This window comes from Capra hircus, chromosome 3 (genome assembly GCF_001704415.2).
Source record: "Capra hircus breed San Clemente chromosome 3, ASM170441v1, whole genome shotgun sequence".
NCBI classification, from domain to species: Eukaryota; Metazoa; Chordata; class Mammalia; order Artiodactyla; family Bovidae; genus Capra; species Capra hircus.
The window spans coordinates 1,552,023-1,569,558 of record NC_030810.1 but is presented as its reverse complement, the minus strand read 5'-3'; the positions used below and the strand labels follow the sequence as shown (position 1 = coordinate 1,569,558).

Genomic DNA, 17,536 nt, shown 5'->3' with positions numbered 1-17,536 from the left:
CTGAGATTTTGAGCTCTCTGCATCTTTGAGAATCTAAGGGTTCTTTCCTGCTATGTCCTGATGTGGCATAATTCATGGAGAGCAGCAGTGGACAGCCCCTGCCAGACAGGGACTGTGACACACTAAGGGCATGCCATGTCTTCCCCCTGTCCTTACTTCCATGCCACTGGCACCTTGGCACACTCCGTGTAGTGATTCCTTGGAGCAATGGAAGCCACCAACATGGTCATATCTGCCTTAATGTCTGGGTACCCCTTTGGGTGCTGCTTCCTGTCCCTGTCACAGCCCAGACCTCCCTTGTCTGCCACACACTCTCATGAAACATGGGGACCAGTTGTGTGATGGCCAGAGGAATTAACAGGATATCATGCAACTTAAGAGCAGGAGTAGGAAGGATGGATCATTAGCACAGAGCCACAGTGCCTCCGAGGGAGGGGAGGAGGATTAGTGAGAGCGTGAAAGCTGATTTTATAGAGTTTCATGTTTTCTAGAGGTCAGATCTGTAGCATCAGCGAGATATCTGACTTTGAAAGTGTGAGTTCCCCAGGAGTCGGGGTGTGCAGGCAGAGGCTGGAGGTCAGTGGTGCCTGTGGAGGAGTGATGACCCCTCACATTCCCTCTGAGACTGAAGTTCTCTTAGAAGGTTGTCTATGAGAGCCAGGGCTCTCTCTCAATAGAGGATGTGGATGAAAGAATAAGCTGTCCTATTTTGGAATATTTAGGCTTTCCTATCTGGAATATTTGACCCTAACTCTCACATGAGAGCAGAGGCAGATAGTCTGACCTTGGTTGCCCAAGATCCTCTCGCATATGTGTTTGAAGCTGGTGCTAAGTGTAATGGCCCCTACCCACCTTGGCTGCCCACCCCTGTGCAAATAGCCCTGTACTCTCAGTGGCACAAGGAATCGCCCCCTCTCCCTCTTCAGCTCTGCCTTCCTTGCAGTGAAGTGAGACTGAGGAGGGGACAGGGGTGGCCCACGAGATGCCAGTGATAGTCTGCCCAGGTCCTCTAGTTCTGGGTACCAGGAGGTCCCACAACACAGTTCAACCAGAGTGGACCATGTTGAACTTACCTCCCCCTCTCTCTGTCCCCTTAGCCGGCCAGCATCCGAGGCACTTGCACACTAGGATCTTTTGCTGGGGAGGATCTCTCCACCTGGCACGGCTGGGGTTTGAGGCCTCAAGTGGCCAATTAGTTGCTGCCTAAGCTCTGAGTATGCTGGGACTCCCAACACCCTGAGTCCCTGGAAGAGGTAGTCCTGTGGGTAAAATTCCTTTGATACATGTCAGCCCACAACAAGAGGGGTAAGAGAGCTTGAAATTCCTCTGAGAGTGCTGCGATCCACCAGATGAGAAGCAAATCAGAGGGACCCAGTGGCCATCCTTGGAATGACTTCCCTAGGGCTGCAGGTGTGACCTCCTGGCCCACAGCTCTTCCTCCTCCTCTGCTCTATCTTGGCGTGTTGGTGTGATGAAGAGTGATGTGCAGGACTCTATGTCTGCGGGCACAGCACAGCCCACTCTAAGTCATAATATGGCCCTTCCTTCAGGGCAGGTCGAGTAAAAGTATCTGTTAAAACAAAATATTTTAATCCTGGACAGAAATCCCAAACCAAAGCATAAACGTGATTTATATTTACTATTAAAATATAGGGGCCAACCTGGTTGCACAGTGGTAAAGAATCCGCCTGCTGCCAAAGACACAGAAAATGTGGGTTCCATCCCTGGGTTGGGAAGATCCTCTGGAGAAAGAAATGGCCACCACTCCAGTATTCTTGCCTGGAAGATTCCATGAACAGAGGAGCTTGTCAGGCTACAGTCCATCTGTCACAAAGAGTAAGATATAACTGAGTGACAGAACATACACACATTAAAATATAGAAAGTATGCAAATGAAAAGCTGGTGCCAGGAGCCAGCATGGGAGATCCCACCCATGACAAGGTCATGTGGAGGAGACCTGACAGGCAAGGTGGATCAGGACTCGAGGGACTCCCTGGACCTGCTTGAGCATCTACCCCAAACCAAAATCTGTCTGTCTACTGTTTACTATATTATGCCTTTCACCAACTCTTCTGACATTAACAGGGGGCTATCCCCAACCACCTTTCTCTGGAGAAAACGAACTTAGGGCTCTAGTTGATAAGCCTCCTGGGCATGAAAGGAGCATTTCAATTCAAACCCACCTGTTGGCATTCTAGCTTGCTTGACAGGTCTATCCAGACTCTTGCAGCTATGCATATGATTGTTCACAAGCCATGACACGGGAAGCCTAAGCATTCTAAAAATACAGAGCCCTTCGAGGGGTGAAAAAGTTTTATTAAAATAATACTGGTGAAGGGTTTCATGTTGAGCCAATGCTTGCTGCCAAATTCCCATATCCCTTATCCATTGTGTGCCTGGGAGTGCATTAGTTAACATAGTTGTAATGTAAGAAAAACAAATAGTAGCCTTGGTATTAACCACATCAGACCTTTGAGCTAATAAGTTCGTTTTCGTTGTTGTTGTTGTAACCCACTGCACCTTTGCTCCATGAGAATGTAACTCTGTTTAGTACTTTCTGAGGCTGACACAGATTAGAGGTATAAAGAAAAAACACTTCAAGGGAAAACAAGTTTTCAGGTTGATCAACCATTATCCAAAAAGGGTCATAAAATGTCAACAGGCCTCCAAGGCCAGAAGATAATGTACACAACATAAGACTCTTGTTTATGGGAAAGGTATGCAGAAAAAAATCCTGGGTTTGATATGGGCAAAACTGCTGGAATGTTTGAGCTGACTCTGCATGACTTTGCATCTTTCATTTTCCTCTATGTACAAGTCAGGGTTATAAAAGCTCCTTTTAAAAATAAAGTTACGGGCCTTGCTCACCGAAGCTTGGTCTCCCCGTGTCATTCTTTCATTCGTCGATGCCGTTCATCCTGAGGATATCCCTGGACTCTGCTGAGGCTGAACCCCAGCAAGTTGGAGAAACTTGTATCATGAATATCCCAAGAAAACCAAGGCTTTTGTGGCTTAATAATCATCAAAATACAAAAAAAAACCTCAGGAGAAAATTTTGCTCATAAAGGGGCATTTCATAATTCAAATGTTCAATCAAACTGGGTAATGTGAAAAATATAAATATGTATACAACTAATAAAGATTTAAAATATGTAACTGACAGAAGTGAAAACAAATGTAAATCTCCAAAACATGGTTGATATTTTATCATGCTTCTCTCCGTAACTGATAAAGCAAGCAGAAATATTGTTATCTGATAGAACTGGTTCAAAGTATCAACCACATGGACCTCCTTGGCATCAGTTCAGTTCAGTTCTCAGTTGTGTCTGACTCTTTGAGGCCCTATGGATTGCAGCACGCCAGGTTTCCCTGTATATCACCAACTCCCAGAAAATTGCTCAAAAGCATAACCATGAGTCAATGATGCCATCCAACCATCTCATCCCCTGTTATACCATTTTTCTCCTGCCTTCAATCTTTCCCAGGATTGGGGTCTTTTCTAATGAGTCAGTTCTTTGCATCAGGTGGCCAACGTATTGGAGTTTCAGCTTTAGCATCATTCCTTCCAATGAATACTCAGGACTGATTTCCTGTAGATTTAACTAGTTTGATCTCCTTGCAGTCCAAGGGACTCTCAAGACTCTTCTCCAACACCACAGTTCAACAGCACCAATTCTTCAGTGCTCAGCTTTCTTTATAGTCCAACTCTCACATCTATACATGACTACTGGAAAAAACCACAGCTTTGACTAGACAGACATTTGTTGGCAAAATAATGCCTCTGCTTTTTAATATGCTGTCTAGGTTGGTCATAGCTTTTCATCCAAGGAACAAGCATCTTTGAATTTCATTGCTGCAGTCACCATCTGCAGTGATTTTGGAGCCCCAAAATAAAATCTGTCACTGTTTCCACTGTTTCCCCATCTATTTCCCATGAAGTGATGGGACGAGATGCCATGATCTTAGTTTTCTAGATGTTGAGTTTTAAGCCAACTTTTTCACTCTCCTCTTTAACTTTCATCAAGAGGCTCTTTAGTTCTTCACTTTCTGCCGTTAGGGTGGTATCATCAGCATATCTGAGGTTATTCATATTTCTCCCGACAACCTTGATTTTCCAGCTTGTGCTTCATCAGCATGGCATTTTGCATGATTTACTCTGCATAGACGTTAAATAACGAGGAGACAATATACAGCCTTGATGTACTGTTTTCCCAATTTGAAATCAGTGTGTTGTTCCACATCTGGTTCTAACTGTTGCTTCTTGACCTGACTCCAGATTTCTAAGGAGGCAGGTAAAGTGTTCTGGCATTTCCATCTCTTGAACAATTTTCCACAGTTTGTGGTGATCCACATAGTCAAAAGATTTGACGAAGTCAATGAAGCAGATGCAGAAATTTTTCTGGAATTTTGAGCAATACTTTGCAAGGTAAGGAACAGTGGCTGCGCTTTGCTGGAGCAGCCATGAAGAGATACCCCACGCCCAAGGTAAGAGAAACTCAAGTAAGATGGTAGGTGTTGCAAGAGGGCATCAGAGGACAGACACACTGAAACCATACTCACAGAAAACTAGCCAATCTAATCACACTAGGACCACAACCTTGTCTAACTCAATGAAACTAAGCCATGCCCTGTGGGGCCACCCAAGATGAGCAGGTCATGGTGGAGAGGTCTGACAGTATGTGGTCCATTGGAGAAGGGAATGGCAAGCCACTTCAGTATTCTTGCCTTGAGAACCACATGAGCAGTATGGAAAGGCAAAATGCTAGGATACTGAAAGAGGAACTCCTCAGGTCAGTAGGTTTCCAACACGCTACAGGAGATCAGTGGAGAAATAACTCCAGAAAGAATGAAGAGATGGAGCCAAAGCAAAAACAATACCCAGCTGTGGATGCGACCAGTGATAAAAGCAAGGTCTGATGCTGTAAAGAGCAATACTGCATAGGAACCTGGAATGTCAGGTCCATGAATCAAGGCAAATTGGAAGTGGTCAAACAAGAGATGGCAAGGGTGAACGTCTACATTCTAGGAATCAGAGAACTAAAATGGACTGGAATGTGTGAATTTAACTCAGATGACCATTATATCTACTACTGCAGGCAGGAATCCCTCAGAAGAAATGGAGTAGCCATCATGGTCAACAAAAGAGTCCGAAATACAGTACTTGGATGCAATCTCAAAAACAACAGAATGATCTCTGTTCGTCTCCAAGGCAAACCATTCAATATCACAGTAATCCAAGTCTATGCCCAACCAGTAATGCTGAAGAAGCTGAAGTTGAATGGTTCTACGAAGACCTACAAGACCTTTAAGAACTAACACCCAAAAGAGATGTCCTTTTCATTATAGGGGAGTAGAATGCAAAAGTAGGAAGTCAAGAAACACCTGGAATAACAGGCAAATTTGGCCTTGGAATGGAGAATGAAGCAGGGCAAAGAATAATAGAGTTTTGCCAAGCAAATGCACTTGTCATAGCAAACACCATCTTTCAACAACACAAGAGAAGACTCTACACATGGACATTACCACTTGGTCAACGCTGAAATCAGACTGATTATATTCTTTGCAGCCAAAGATGGAGAAGCTCTATACAGTCAACAAAAACAAGACCAGGAGCTGACTGTGCTTCAGATCATGAACTCCTTATTACCAAATTCAGACTTGAATTGAATAAAGTAGGGAAAACCGTTAGACCATTCAGGTATGACCTAAATCAAATCCCTGATGCTCATACAGTGGAAGTGAGAAACAGATTTAAGGGCCTAGATCTGATAGATAGAGTGCCTGATGAACTATGGACTGAGGTTCATGACATTGTACAGGAGACAGGGATCAAGACCATCGCCATGGAAAAGAAATGCAAAAAAGCAAAATGGCTGTCTGGGGAGGCCTTACAAATAGCTGTTGAAAGAAGAGAAGCGAAAAGCCAAGGAGAAAAGGAAAGATATAAGCATTTGAATGCAGAGTTCCAAAGAATAGCAAGAAGAGATAAGAAAGCCTTCTTCAGCAATCAGTGCAAAGAAATAGAGGAAAAGAACAGAATAGGAAAGACTAGAGATCTCTTCAAGAAAATTAGAGATACCAAGGCAACATTTCATGCAAAGATGGGCTCGATAAAGGACAGAAATGGTCTGGACCTAACAGAAGCAGAAGATATTAAGAAGAGGTGGCAAGAATACACAGAAGAACTGTACAAAAAAGATCTTCACGACCCAATTAGTCACAGTGGTGTGATCACTCATCTAGAGCCAGACATCCTGGAATGTGAAGTCAAATGGGCCTTAGAAAGCATCACTACAAACAAAGCTAGTGGAGGTGATGGAATTCCAGTGGAGCTATTTCAAATCCTGAAAGATGATGCTGTGAAAGTGCTACACTCAATATGCCAGCAAACGAGGAAAACTCAGCAGTGGCCACAGGACTGGAAAAGGTCAGTTTTCATTCCAATCCCAAAGAAAAGCAATGCCAAACAATGCTCAAACTACCACACAATTGCACTCATCTCACATGCTAGTAAAGTAATGCTCAAAATTCTCCAAGGCAGGCTTCAGCAATACGTGAGCCGTGAACTTCCAGATGTTTAAGGTGGTTTTAGAAAAGGCAGAGAAACCAGAGATCAAATTGCCAACATCTGCTGGATCATGGAAAAAGCAACAGGGTTCCAGAAAAACATCGATTTCTGCTTTATTGACTATGCCAATGCCTTTGACTGTGTGGATCACAATCAACTGTGGAAAATTCTGAAAGAGATGGGAATACCAGACCACCTGACCTGCCTTTTGAGAAAACTGTATGCAGGTCAGGAAGCAACAGAACTGGACATGGAACTGGACATGGAACAACAGACTGGTTCCAAATAGGAAAAGGAGTACGTCAAGGCTGTATCCTGTCACCCTGATTATTTAACTTATATGCAGAGTACGTCATGAGAAACACTGGACTGGAAGAAACACAAGCTGGAATCAAGATTGCCAGAAAAAATATCAATAACCTCAGATTTGGATATGACACCACCCTTATGGCAGAAAGTGAAGAGGAACTAAAAAGCGTCTTGATGAAAGTGAAAGAGGAGAGTGAAAAAGTTGACTAAAAGCTCAACATTCAGAAAACGAAGATCATGGCATTCGGCCCCATCAATTCATGGGAAATAGATGGGGAAACAGTGGAAACAGTGTCAGACTTTATTTTGGGGGGCTCCAAAATCACTGCAGATGGTGACTGCAGCCATGAAATTAAAAGACGCTTACTCCTTGGAAGAAAAGTTATGACCAACCTAGATAGTATATTCAAAAGCAGAGACATTACATTGCCAACATATGTCCGTCTAGTCAAGGCTATGTTTTTTCCAGTAGTCATGTATGGATGTTTGAGTTGGAGTGTGAAGAAAGCTTAGCACCGAAGAATTCATGCTTTTGAACTGTGGTGTTAGAGAAGACTCTTGAGAGTCCCTTGGACTGGAAGGAGATCCAACCAGTCCATTCTGAAGGAGATCAGCCCTGGGATTTCTTTGAAAGCAATGCTAAAGCTGAAACTCCAGTACTTTGGCCACCTCATGCGAAGAGTTGACTCATTGCAAAAGACTCTGATGCTGGGAGGGATTGGGGGCAGGAGGAAAAGGGGACAACAGAGGATGAGATGGCTGGATGGCATCACTGACTCTATGACGTGAGTTTGAGTAAATTCTGGGAGTTGGTGATGGACTGGGAGGCCTGGTGTGCTGCGGTTCATTGGGTCGCAAAGAGTTGGACACGACTGAGTGAATGAACTGAACTGAACTGAACTGAGCACATCAAACTTTAGGGAGGGCAAAAATGTCCATTGTCTAATACCCATTACTGAAAAAATTAAAAAGGAAGTAATCTAAAGTTGTCTTTAGGAAGATTCTGCAAGTAAATTGTGATGTGTGATCATGTTTAAAACAACTGAAATAAGTGAACTAGAATATGGAAGAATTGGAAAAGGGGATCAAGATCTCTGCAGAGTACATTGTGACATAGAGCTGGAGAGGTGACATAGCCCTGAGACAGGAGAGTGAAGGTGTACTGCTGACCTTGTCAGGTGAAAGCAGACTGCCTCCCTGCCCTCCTGTGTCAGTGACCAGGGCTGCCATAACTGATTAACACACGGTGACTTTTCACAACATGATGCTCTCTTGCAGGTCTAGGGGATAGATGTCCAAAATGAAGTTGTCTCCAGGGCCTGCTGCTTTTGAAAATTGGAGACACTTTTCCGTGAATTTTCCTGGCTTCTGGAGCCTCTGGCATCTTTGGCACTCCTTCCCTGCCCCTGTTGATGCATCACTCCAACCTCTGCCCAGCTTTTACTTGCCCTTCTTCCTTGTGTCTTGCGTCTCTGTTTCATCTCTTCTTCTCAGAAGAACACCTGTCAGTGGATTTAGGGCCCACCTAATCCAGCATGACCTCATCCTAGCTAATTCATTTGGGAAGATCCTATTCCCAATTAAGATCACATTCTGCATTTTCAGGCAGACATTTATTGAGGGGAAGGGATCACTATGGAGCCTACTAGAATCCTGTTCCATGTGCTGAAGGTAATTTACTCTGCAGTTGCTGAAAGTATTGTTCTGTCTATGTCAAGTAGAATCAATTTGGTTGATAGGTATGATCAATTTTAACATGACTACAATTTTTCTCTTGCATTATTGTTAAGAGAGATATGGTAAAACATCACCCATATCACCTATAATTTGGATATGTGTGTGTCTTAATCACTCAGTTGTGTCTGACTCTTTGCAACCCCTTGGAGTGTGCCCACCAGGCCCTTCTGTCCATGGAATTCCCCAAGCAGGAATACTGAAGTGCATTACCATTCTTTTTCTTTTTTAAAAAAATTTATTTATTTTAATTGAATGCTGATTACTTTACAATATTGTAGTGATTTTTGCCATACATTGACATGAATCAGCGATAGGTGTACATGTGTTCCCCATCCTGAACCTCCTCCCACCTCCCTCCCCATCCTGTCCCTCAGGGTCATCCGAGTGCACCAGCCCTGAGCGCCCTGTTTCATGCATCGAACCTGGACTGGCGATTTAGTTCACATATGATAATATACAAGATTCAATGCTATTCTCTCAAATCATCCCATCCTCGCCTTCTCCCAGAGACTCCAAAAGTCTGTTCTTTACATTTGTGTCTCTTTTGCATACAGCAAAAGGGTCATCATTACCATCTTTCTAAATTCCATAAAAATGTGTTAATGTACTGTATTGGTGTTTCTCTTTCTGACATACTCACTCTGTATAATAGGCTTCAGTTTCATCCACCTCATTAGAACAGATTCAAATGCATTCTTTTTAATAGCTGAGCAATAGGGCCTAGAGGAGCTACTCCACGTTCAAAGTCACGAGGGGTGGCGGTGAGGAGATACCCCTTGTACAAGGTAAGGAGCAGTGGCTGCTCTTTGCTGGAGCAGCTGTGAAGAGATAACCCACGCCCAAGGTAAGAAAACTCAAGTAAGATGGTAGGTGTTGCAAGAGGGCATCAGAGGGCAGACACACTGAAACCATACTCACAGAAAACTAGCCAATCTAATCACACTAGGACCATAGCCTTGTCTAACTCAATGAAACTAAGCCATGCCCTGTGGGGCCACCTAAGATGAGCAGGTCATGGTGGAGAGGTCTGACAGAACGTGGTCCACTGGAGAAGGGAATGGCAAGCCACTTCAGTCTTCTTGCCTTGAGAACCCATGAACAGCATGAAAAGGCAAAATGCTAGGATACTGAAAGAGGAACTCCCCAGGTCAGTAGATGCCCAATATGCTACTGGAGGTCAGTGGAGAAATAACTCCAGAAAGAATGAAGAGATGGAGTCAAAGCAAAAACAGTACCCAGCTGTGGATGTGACTGGTGATAGAAGCAAGATCCGATGCTGTGAAAAGCAATATTGCATAGGAACCTGGAATGTCAGGTCCATGAATCAAGGCGAATTGGAAGTGGTCAAACAAGAGATGGTAAGGGTGAATGTCGACATTTTAGGAATCAGCGAACTAAAATGGACTGGAATGTGTGAATTTAACTCAGATGACCATTATATCTACTACTGCAGGCAGGAATCCCTCAGAAGAAATGGAGTAGCCATCATGGTCAACAAGAGTCCGAAATGCAGTACTTGGATGCAATCTCAAAAACAACAGAATGATCTCTGTTCATTTCCAAGGCAAACCATTCAATATCAGAGTAATCCAAGTCTATGCCCCAACCAGTAACTCTGAAGAAGCTGAATTTGAACGGTTCTATGAAGACCTACAAGACCTTTTAGAACTAACACCCCAAAAAGATGTCCTTTTCATTATAGGGGACTGGAATGCAAAAGTAGGAAGTCAAGAAACACCTGGAGTAACAGGCAAATGTGGCCTTGGACTATGCAATGAAGCAGGGCAAAGACTAATAGAGTTTTGGCAAGAAAATGCACTGGTCACAGCAAACACCCTCTTCCAAAACACAAGAGAAAACTCTACACATGAACATCACCAGATGGTCAACACTGAAATCAGATTGATTATATTCTCTGCAGCCAAAGATGGAGAAGCTCTATACAGGGAGCAAAATCAAGACCAGGAGCTGATTGTGGCTCAGATCATGAGCCCCTTTTTGCCAAATTCAGACTTAAATTGAAGAAAATAGGGAAAACCACCAGATGGTTAAGTGTCTGTCTACAATGCGGGAGACCTGAGTTCAATCCCTGGGTCAGGAAGATCCCCTGGAGAAGGAAATGGCAATCCACACCAGTACTATTGCCTGGAAAATCCCATGGACAGAGGAGCCTGGTAGGCTACATGTAGTTCATGGGGTCACAAAGAGTCGGACACGACTGAGCAACTTCACTTCAATTCAGTAGACCATTCAGGTATGACCTAAATCAAATCCCTGATGCTCATGCAGTGGAAGTGAGAAATAGATTTAAGGGCCTAGATCTGATAGATAGAGTGCCTGATGAACTATGGCCTGAGGTTCTTGACATTGTAAGGGGACAGGGATCAAGACCATCCCCATGGAAAAGAAATGCAAAAAAGCAAAATGGCTGTCTGGGGAGGCCTTACAGATAGCTGTGAAAAGAAGAGGAGCAAAAAGCCAAGGAGAAAAGGGAAGATGTAAGCATCTGAATGCAGAGTTCCAAAGAATAGCAAGAAGAGATAAGAAAGCCTTCCTCAGCGATCAATCCAAAGAAATAAAGGGAAACAACAGAATGAGAAAGACTAGAGGTCTCTTCAACAAAATTAGAGATACCAAGGGAACATTTCATGCAAAGATGGGCTCAATAAAGGACAGAAATGGTATGGACCTAACAGAAGCAGAAGATATTAAGAAGAGGTGGCAAGAATACACAGAAGAACTGTACAAAAAAGGTCTTCACGACCCAGATAATCAAGATGGTGTGATCACTCATCTAGAGCCAGACGTCCTGGAATGTGAAGTCAAGTGGGCCTTAGAAAGCATCACTATGAACAAAGCTAGTGGAGGTGATGGATTTCCAGTTGAGCTATTTCAAATCCTGAAAGATGATGCTGAGAAAGTACTGCACTCAATATGCCAGCAAGTTTGGAAAACTCAGCAGTGGCCACAGGACTGGAAAAGGTCAGTTTTCATTCCAATCCCAAAGAAAGGCAATGCCAAAGAATGCTCAAACTACCACACTATTGCACTCATCTCACACACTAGTAAAGTAATGCTCAAAATTCTCCAAGCTAGGCTTCAGCAATATGTGAACCATGAACTTCCAGATGTTCAAGATAGTTTTAGAAAAGGCAGAGGAACCAGAGATCAAATAGCCAACATCTGCTGGATCATCAAAACAGCAAGAGAGTTCCAGAAAAAAACATCTATTTCTGCTTTATTGGCAATGCCAGAGCCTTTGACTATGTGGATCACAATAAAAGGTGGCTATTTCTGAAAGAGATGGGAATACCAGACAAACCTGACCTGCCTCTTGAGAAACCTGTATGCAGGTCAGGAAGCAATAGTTAGAACTGGACATGGAACAACAGACTGGTTCCAAATAGGAAAAGGAGTATGTAAAGGCTGTATATGGTCACCCTGCTTACTTAACTTATATGCAGAGTACATCATGAGAAATCCTGGGCTGGAAGAAGCACTGGGATTAAAATATTTTGTATTGATGGATGTAATATATTTAAGCTATATTCAGTGAGTGTAGGGCTGCCTTGAAGAGAATCCAAATAGCCAAAAACAGGACAATTTCAGCATGAAAAAGGATCATAATGGTAATAGGTGTCATTGAAAGGCCTGTGCTGTTGCCCTGGGTACAGACTCCCCACCTGTCACTTTTCCTCACAAGAACAGATGATGATGGGGCAGAGGAGGAGAAAGGGCTGTGGGCCAGAAGATCCCACCTGCTGCCCAGGGAGATCTTTCCAAGGACGTCCATAGAGTCCGTATAAATTGTCTGCGTTTCTCTACTGTTTGCCCACCCACACTCAGTGTTCCCTAATGGATTTCAGGCTTCTTGCCTCCCCTGTACTGGACTGAGATGCATCCAAGGACGATTGGCCACAGGATTGCAGCTCCCGGGACCCATCGGGTTGTGAGTCCCAGTGCACTCAGAAGCCCAGGTCTCACCTAATTGGCCATTCGAGGCCTCAAGCTCCAGCCCTGAAAATAGAGAGCATCTTCCCAGCAGAGTGACCCCAAGGTACAGGAACCTGACATGTTGCCCAGAGGACAGATAATGTGAAGAGTCTGGTGACTGAGTCCATCCCCTTCTCTGCTTCTATCAAGACCCAGGAGTTCCTGCAGCCAGAGCCTGCTTCACCTGTGTGTCCCCTCCTCCCTCTCACTTCCCTGCACAGGAGGCCAGAGGTGGACAAGGGGGGGGGCCCTCAGCACCACATCATCAGCAGCAGCAGAGACCTGGTGAGGAGTCCTGTCCTCCCCAGGAGCACAGCGTCCTGGGTGAGCCATGCCCCTCCTGACATCTCAGGAGCAGTGTGGTCATCCCTCAGCAGGGCCCGGTCAGCATCACTGACAGGTGAGTCTTGGGGACCAGGATCCTGGACAACAAGGTCCCCCACTCCCCATCGCCCTGGGCAGGGGCAGTTAGGGCAGCAGGTCTGAGCTTAACGAGAGTAGATATAATCAGGGGTCCTCGGACAAAGGTGGATTTTAAGTCATTGGCCTGAGATCCTGAACCCAACAAGCATCAGGCAGTGCTGGTGCTGCAGGAGCTCAGATCACTCTTGAGTGATGAGAGTTTGCAAGGGAAGGATTCAGGACACAGTCACTACAAATATTCAATAGATCCTCCAAAGCAGCGCTGGGTTTTCTGCTTCACGCTGGAGGTGTTTGTCAGGCTCAACTCAGAGGCAGGTTTACTGAAGCCGCTACAGTGCCCCACTTGGTCATCTCAACAAGCCAGAAGAACGTGTTTGTTCAGTTTTTCAAAACAAGCTTGGAAGCTTGGCTTCCCAGGTGAAAGTGCCAAGCAGTCCTCAAGTGCTCCCCAGGCATGCGAGGAGTCGCTATTGTGATGACTCAAGACCCCTGAGGTGGATGAATTGTCCCAGGAAACAGCCAAATAAATACAGCTGGGAACCCTCAGGGACATAACAGCAAGGTCACCAAATCTGGGGATAGTGGGTGAAGGTGGTCACTCTGGTCACTTTGAGATTATTATGAGGTGAGGACCTGGGCGGGCAGACAGGTTGTGTGTGCAGGACAGGCCTCGGTGAATAGGGCTTGTGGCGAACATGGGTAGGGCAGCACCCTGTCCAACCTCAGTGCACATATCCAGATTCAAATTTGAGTGGACCCTGCCTGCACATGTCAGACAGACTGTCCCTCTCTGCTCTCATGAAAAGATTAGACTTAAGTCTCCCAGGAGGGGAAAGCGGGACCACTAACCCTTGTACCTTGTAACACTTTTGGTTGCAAAGTATGGGCTTTTATAGATCATCCTCCAAGAGAACTTTACGCTAAGAGGGAACATGGGGTCATCACTTCTCCACAGCCATCACTGACCACCCAGCCTCTGACTGCACACCCCCAGTGCACAGGAGCTCGCTCCCTGCAAAGGCAGCCAGCTCCGCCATGCTGCGGACCTGCCCTGTAGGAACTGTGGGGTTTGCTCTGACATAGATTACATCCTCTCCCTGATCCTCCTCACCTTCCTGAGTGGCACCGTGGTGCTGTGCCCACCCTCCTTCCCACTGCTCCCTCTCTAGGCTGCATCTCCAACCATTCCTCTGGCCAGCACACAGCAGGTCCCCATGTCCCATGATGGTCTGGTGGTCAGCCCCATCCAGTGTGGACAAGGGAGGTCTGGGCTGTGACAGGGACAGGAAAAAGCACCCAGCAGGAGGACCCAGACCCTGAGCAGATGTGACCGTGTTGGAGGCTCCCACTGCCTCAAGCAATCACTATATGAGATGTGCTGAGGAGCCAGGGGCATAGAATTAAGGACAGGAGGAAGACATCCCCACATCCCAAATGTGTCACAGCCCTGTCCTGCTGCTTCTCAGGCCATGAAGCTTGGCTGTCCCCTCCCCATAAGTTGTCTGCTATCTGTACATTGCAAGAAAAAATCCCTACATTCTCAAGGATGCAAACAGTTCTGTTGATGTTTGCCATCATGCCAAGATAGATCTAGGGTCTGCCTGGTGTCCCCCTTCTCATATTTTTAAACATCAGGACATTGGCTTGAGGCCCCTTGAGATGCTCAAGGATGCACAGTGCCCTGCAGACAGAATGAAGCTGTGGTCCAGGTTCACATATTGATGCTCCATGGGGCTCAGGGTCTGCAGGACAGACTGAGAGAAATTTTCCTGGTTGGTGCTGGTTCCTGCTCTGGTCCCAGCCTGGCCTGGAGGTACAATCATCAACCACACACCACCAGGCTGGCATGAGGTGTTCAATAAACATTTATAAAATCAGCGAATGAATTAATAAGGCAGGAAAGTGCAGGATTAGATACTTGAGTGAGGAGTGGGAAATTACACAGCTCAGGAACATCTCTATGGAGATGGAGAGCATTTATTGAGAAGAGACGGAGGAGACTGCAACACTCCTCACTCTTCAAGTTTTCAGCCTCCAAAGCTCCTGGCAGCCACTACACACCCCATAACAGCAGCTCAGAGTCACCCAGAGAGAGAGGAACTTCCACATTAATGCATTAATGAATAAGGGGAAATGTTCTCTTTTCAGGTCAGTCTGTTCATCTGGAAGCAGAACTGGGCAGTTGATGGTCTCTTGGTCAGTGGGCAGTGAGGTGCTGAAAGTCCTTGATCTCCAAGGGAGGACGACCATGCGACATTGACCTGCACCCGCTCCCTGCCTCCCGCCTGCCCTCTGCCTTGTGTCATGATCAGGGCCATGTCACCCCACAGAAACGGAAGCCTCTCAGTGATGCCTCTGCAGGAGTTCGTGCTGGATGGATTTCAGGGTGGTCTGCAGACCCAGGCCCTACTCTTTGCTCTGTTCCTGGCCCTGTACTTGGTGGCTGTCATGGGGAACCTCACCATGATGGTGGTCATCACCCTGGATGCCCGTCTGCACTCCCCGATGTACTTCTTCCTCAAGAACCTCTCCTTCCTGGACTTGGGCTACTCGTCTGTCATCTACCCTAAGATGCTCACTGACCTCCTTTCCTCCTCCAAGGTCATCACCTTAGGGGGATGTGCCACCCAGTTCTTCTTCCTCTCCCTGTTCCTCACCACTGAAGGTTTCCTCCTGGCCGTGATGGCCTATGACCGCTTCGTGGCCATCTGCAGCCCCCTGCGCTACCCCATCTCCATGTGCCCCTCGGTCTGTGCCCGCCTGATGCTGGGCTGCTACTGTGGGGGCTGCCTCAACTCCATCCTGCAGACCAGCTTCACATTCAGCCTCCCGTTCTGCAGCTCCAACCACATCGACCACTTCTTCTGTGATGTCCCTCCATTACTCAGGCTTGCCTGTGCTGACACTATCATCAGTGAGCTGGTCATGTTTGGCCTGTGTGGCCTCATCATCGTGGGCACCACCCTCGTGGTCCTCACCTCCTATGGCTACATCACAGTGACCATCCTGAGGATACACTCAGGAGGAGGGAGGCACAAGCTCTTCTCCACCTGCGGCTCCCACATGACAGCTGTGTCCCTCTTTTATGGGACCCTTTTTGTCATGTATGCCCAGCCGGGAGCTGTGGCGTCCATGGAGCAGGGCAAGGTGGTCTCTGTCTTCTACACCCTGGTCATCCCGATGCTCAACCCCCTCATCTACAGCCTGAGAAACAAGGAAGTGAAGGATGCCCTGTGGAGACTGGGGCAGAAGCACACAGCCACGTGACGGAGGGTGGCCAGAGAGACTGGATGTTCCAACACAGGACAAGAGGGCTCTGGGAGAGGTACAGGCTTTGGTTTGAGGAATTCATCCTTCATACATCCAGCTCATTTTTTTTCATCCAAACTTTCATTCAACCCTTCATAGGAGCACTTCATGGAGCATACATTGGAAGTATGAGATGCAGTAATGAGCAAGGCTCTTTTTGCCAGCAGAAAAGTAGCATTGCAAAGATGAAGCAAGGCCATAATCTTGAACTCTGGGTAACGCAGTGGGCAGCCAAATGAACAGAGAATCTTTGAACAGTCTGGATGTCCCAAATTCAACATCCTCCAGTGAAAATGCATAGACTAGACAGATTTTGAGGCCTCTCTCTTCAAGTTGTTGCTGAACCTAATGTAAGTAAGTGTTCAGCTATCTCCCCTGGACCACCCAGCAGGGGGGCCTTAGGACACAGCCTTGGAGATAGCCTGGGCATCCCCACAGCCAATTAGAGGAGTTAGGAAGACCATGCTTCCCCTCAACCCTGAGCGGGGCTGTTCCTCCCCTCCCCCTTCTGTTCACTGATGCCCCCACCCAACAAGGCAGCAGGGAGCACCTGCGCTCCTGCTTCAGACGCTCTCAGTGCTCCCTGTCCTGGGTTTCTCCCCTCAGACAGCAGCTGGGAGCCCCAGGGAGCCAACATGATGCCCGACACCCAAAGTTCACCATCCAACCTGACAGGTGACACTGTCCCTACTACTTGTGACCCTAAGAAATGGGGCCTTGTCAGCACAGACATCTCTGAATAAGGATGGAGGTCCTGGTGGCTGAAGCAGAGAGCAGATGGTAGAGAGAGGAGGTGCCCTTTCTGGGTGGCGAGCACAGCTCCCTGCTCTCTGTCCCATACTCCCTGGGAGCCTGGCCCCTTAGGCTTAACCTGCCCATTCAGAGCTCCATCCGCATTCTCTGTGGACCAACACGGCCTGGATGCAGAGCCCAGTGGCCTCCCTAACTGGTCTCCCTTTGGTAGCGTCATCCACTCCCATGGTCACGCCCAGGACGTTGTCCTCTGGAGAGGGTGGTCTGCACCCTGTAGGGGCACGGGGACGTGCCCTGTGTCTCTGGTCACAGCTCTCAGTCTTCTTGCTTCTTTGCTCAGGAGACATGAGGAGGGGCTAATAGCCCAGTGAGCAGATTGCTGCTCACAACAGTCAACTGAAACACACTCCAAGGTCTTCGCTCACTTGTTCCTGTTCCTTCTC

The 17,536-nt window shown here is 46.6% G+C and overlaps 1 protein-coding gene across 1 annotated transcript; it reads left to right on the top strand.

Moving 5' to 3' along the window:
* On the top strand, nucleotides 15,348–17,204 carry LOC102185912 (olfactory receptor 12-like). Its single transcript, XM_018046473.1, has 2 exons — nucleotides 15,348–16,289; nucleotides 17,118–17,204. The coding sequence occupies exons 1-2, from the start codon at nucleotides 15,348–15,350 to the stop codon at nucleotides 17,202–17,204; spliced, it is 1,029 nt and encodes a 342-aa protein (XP_017901962.1).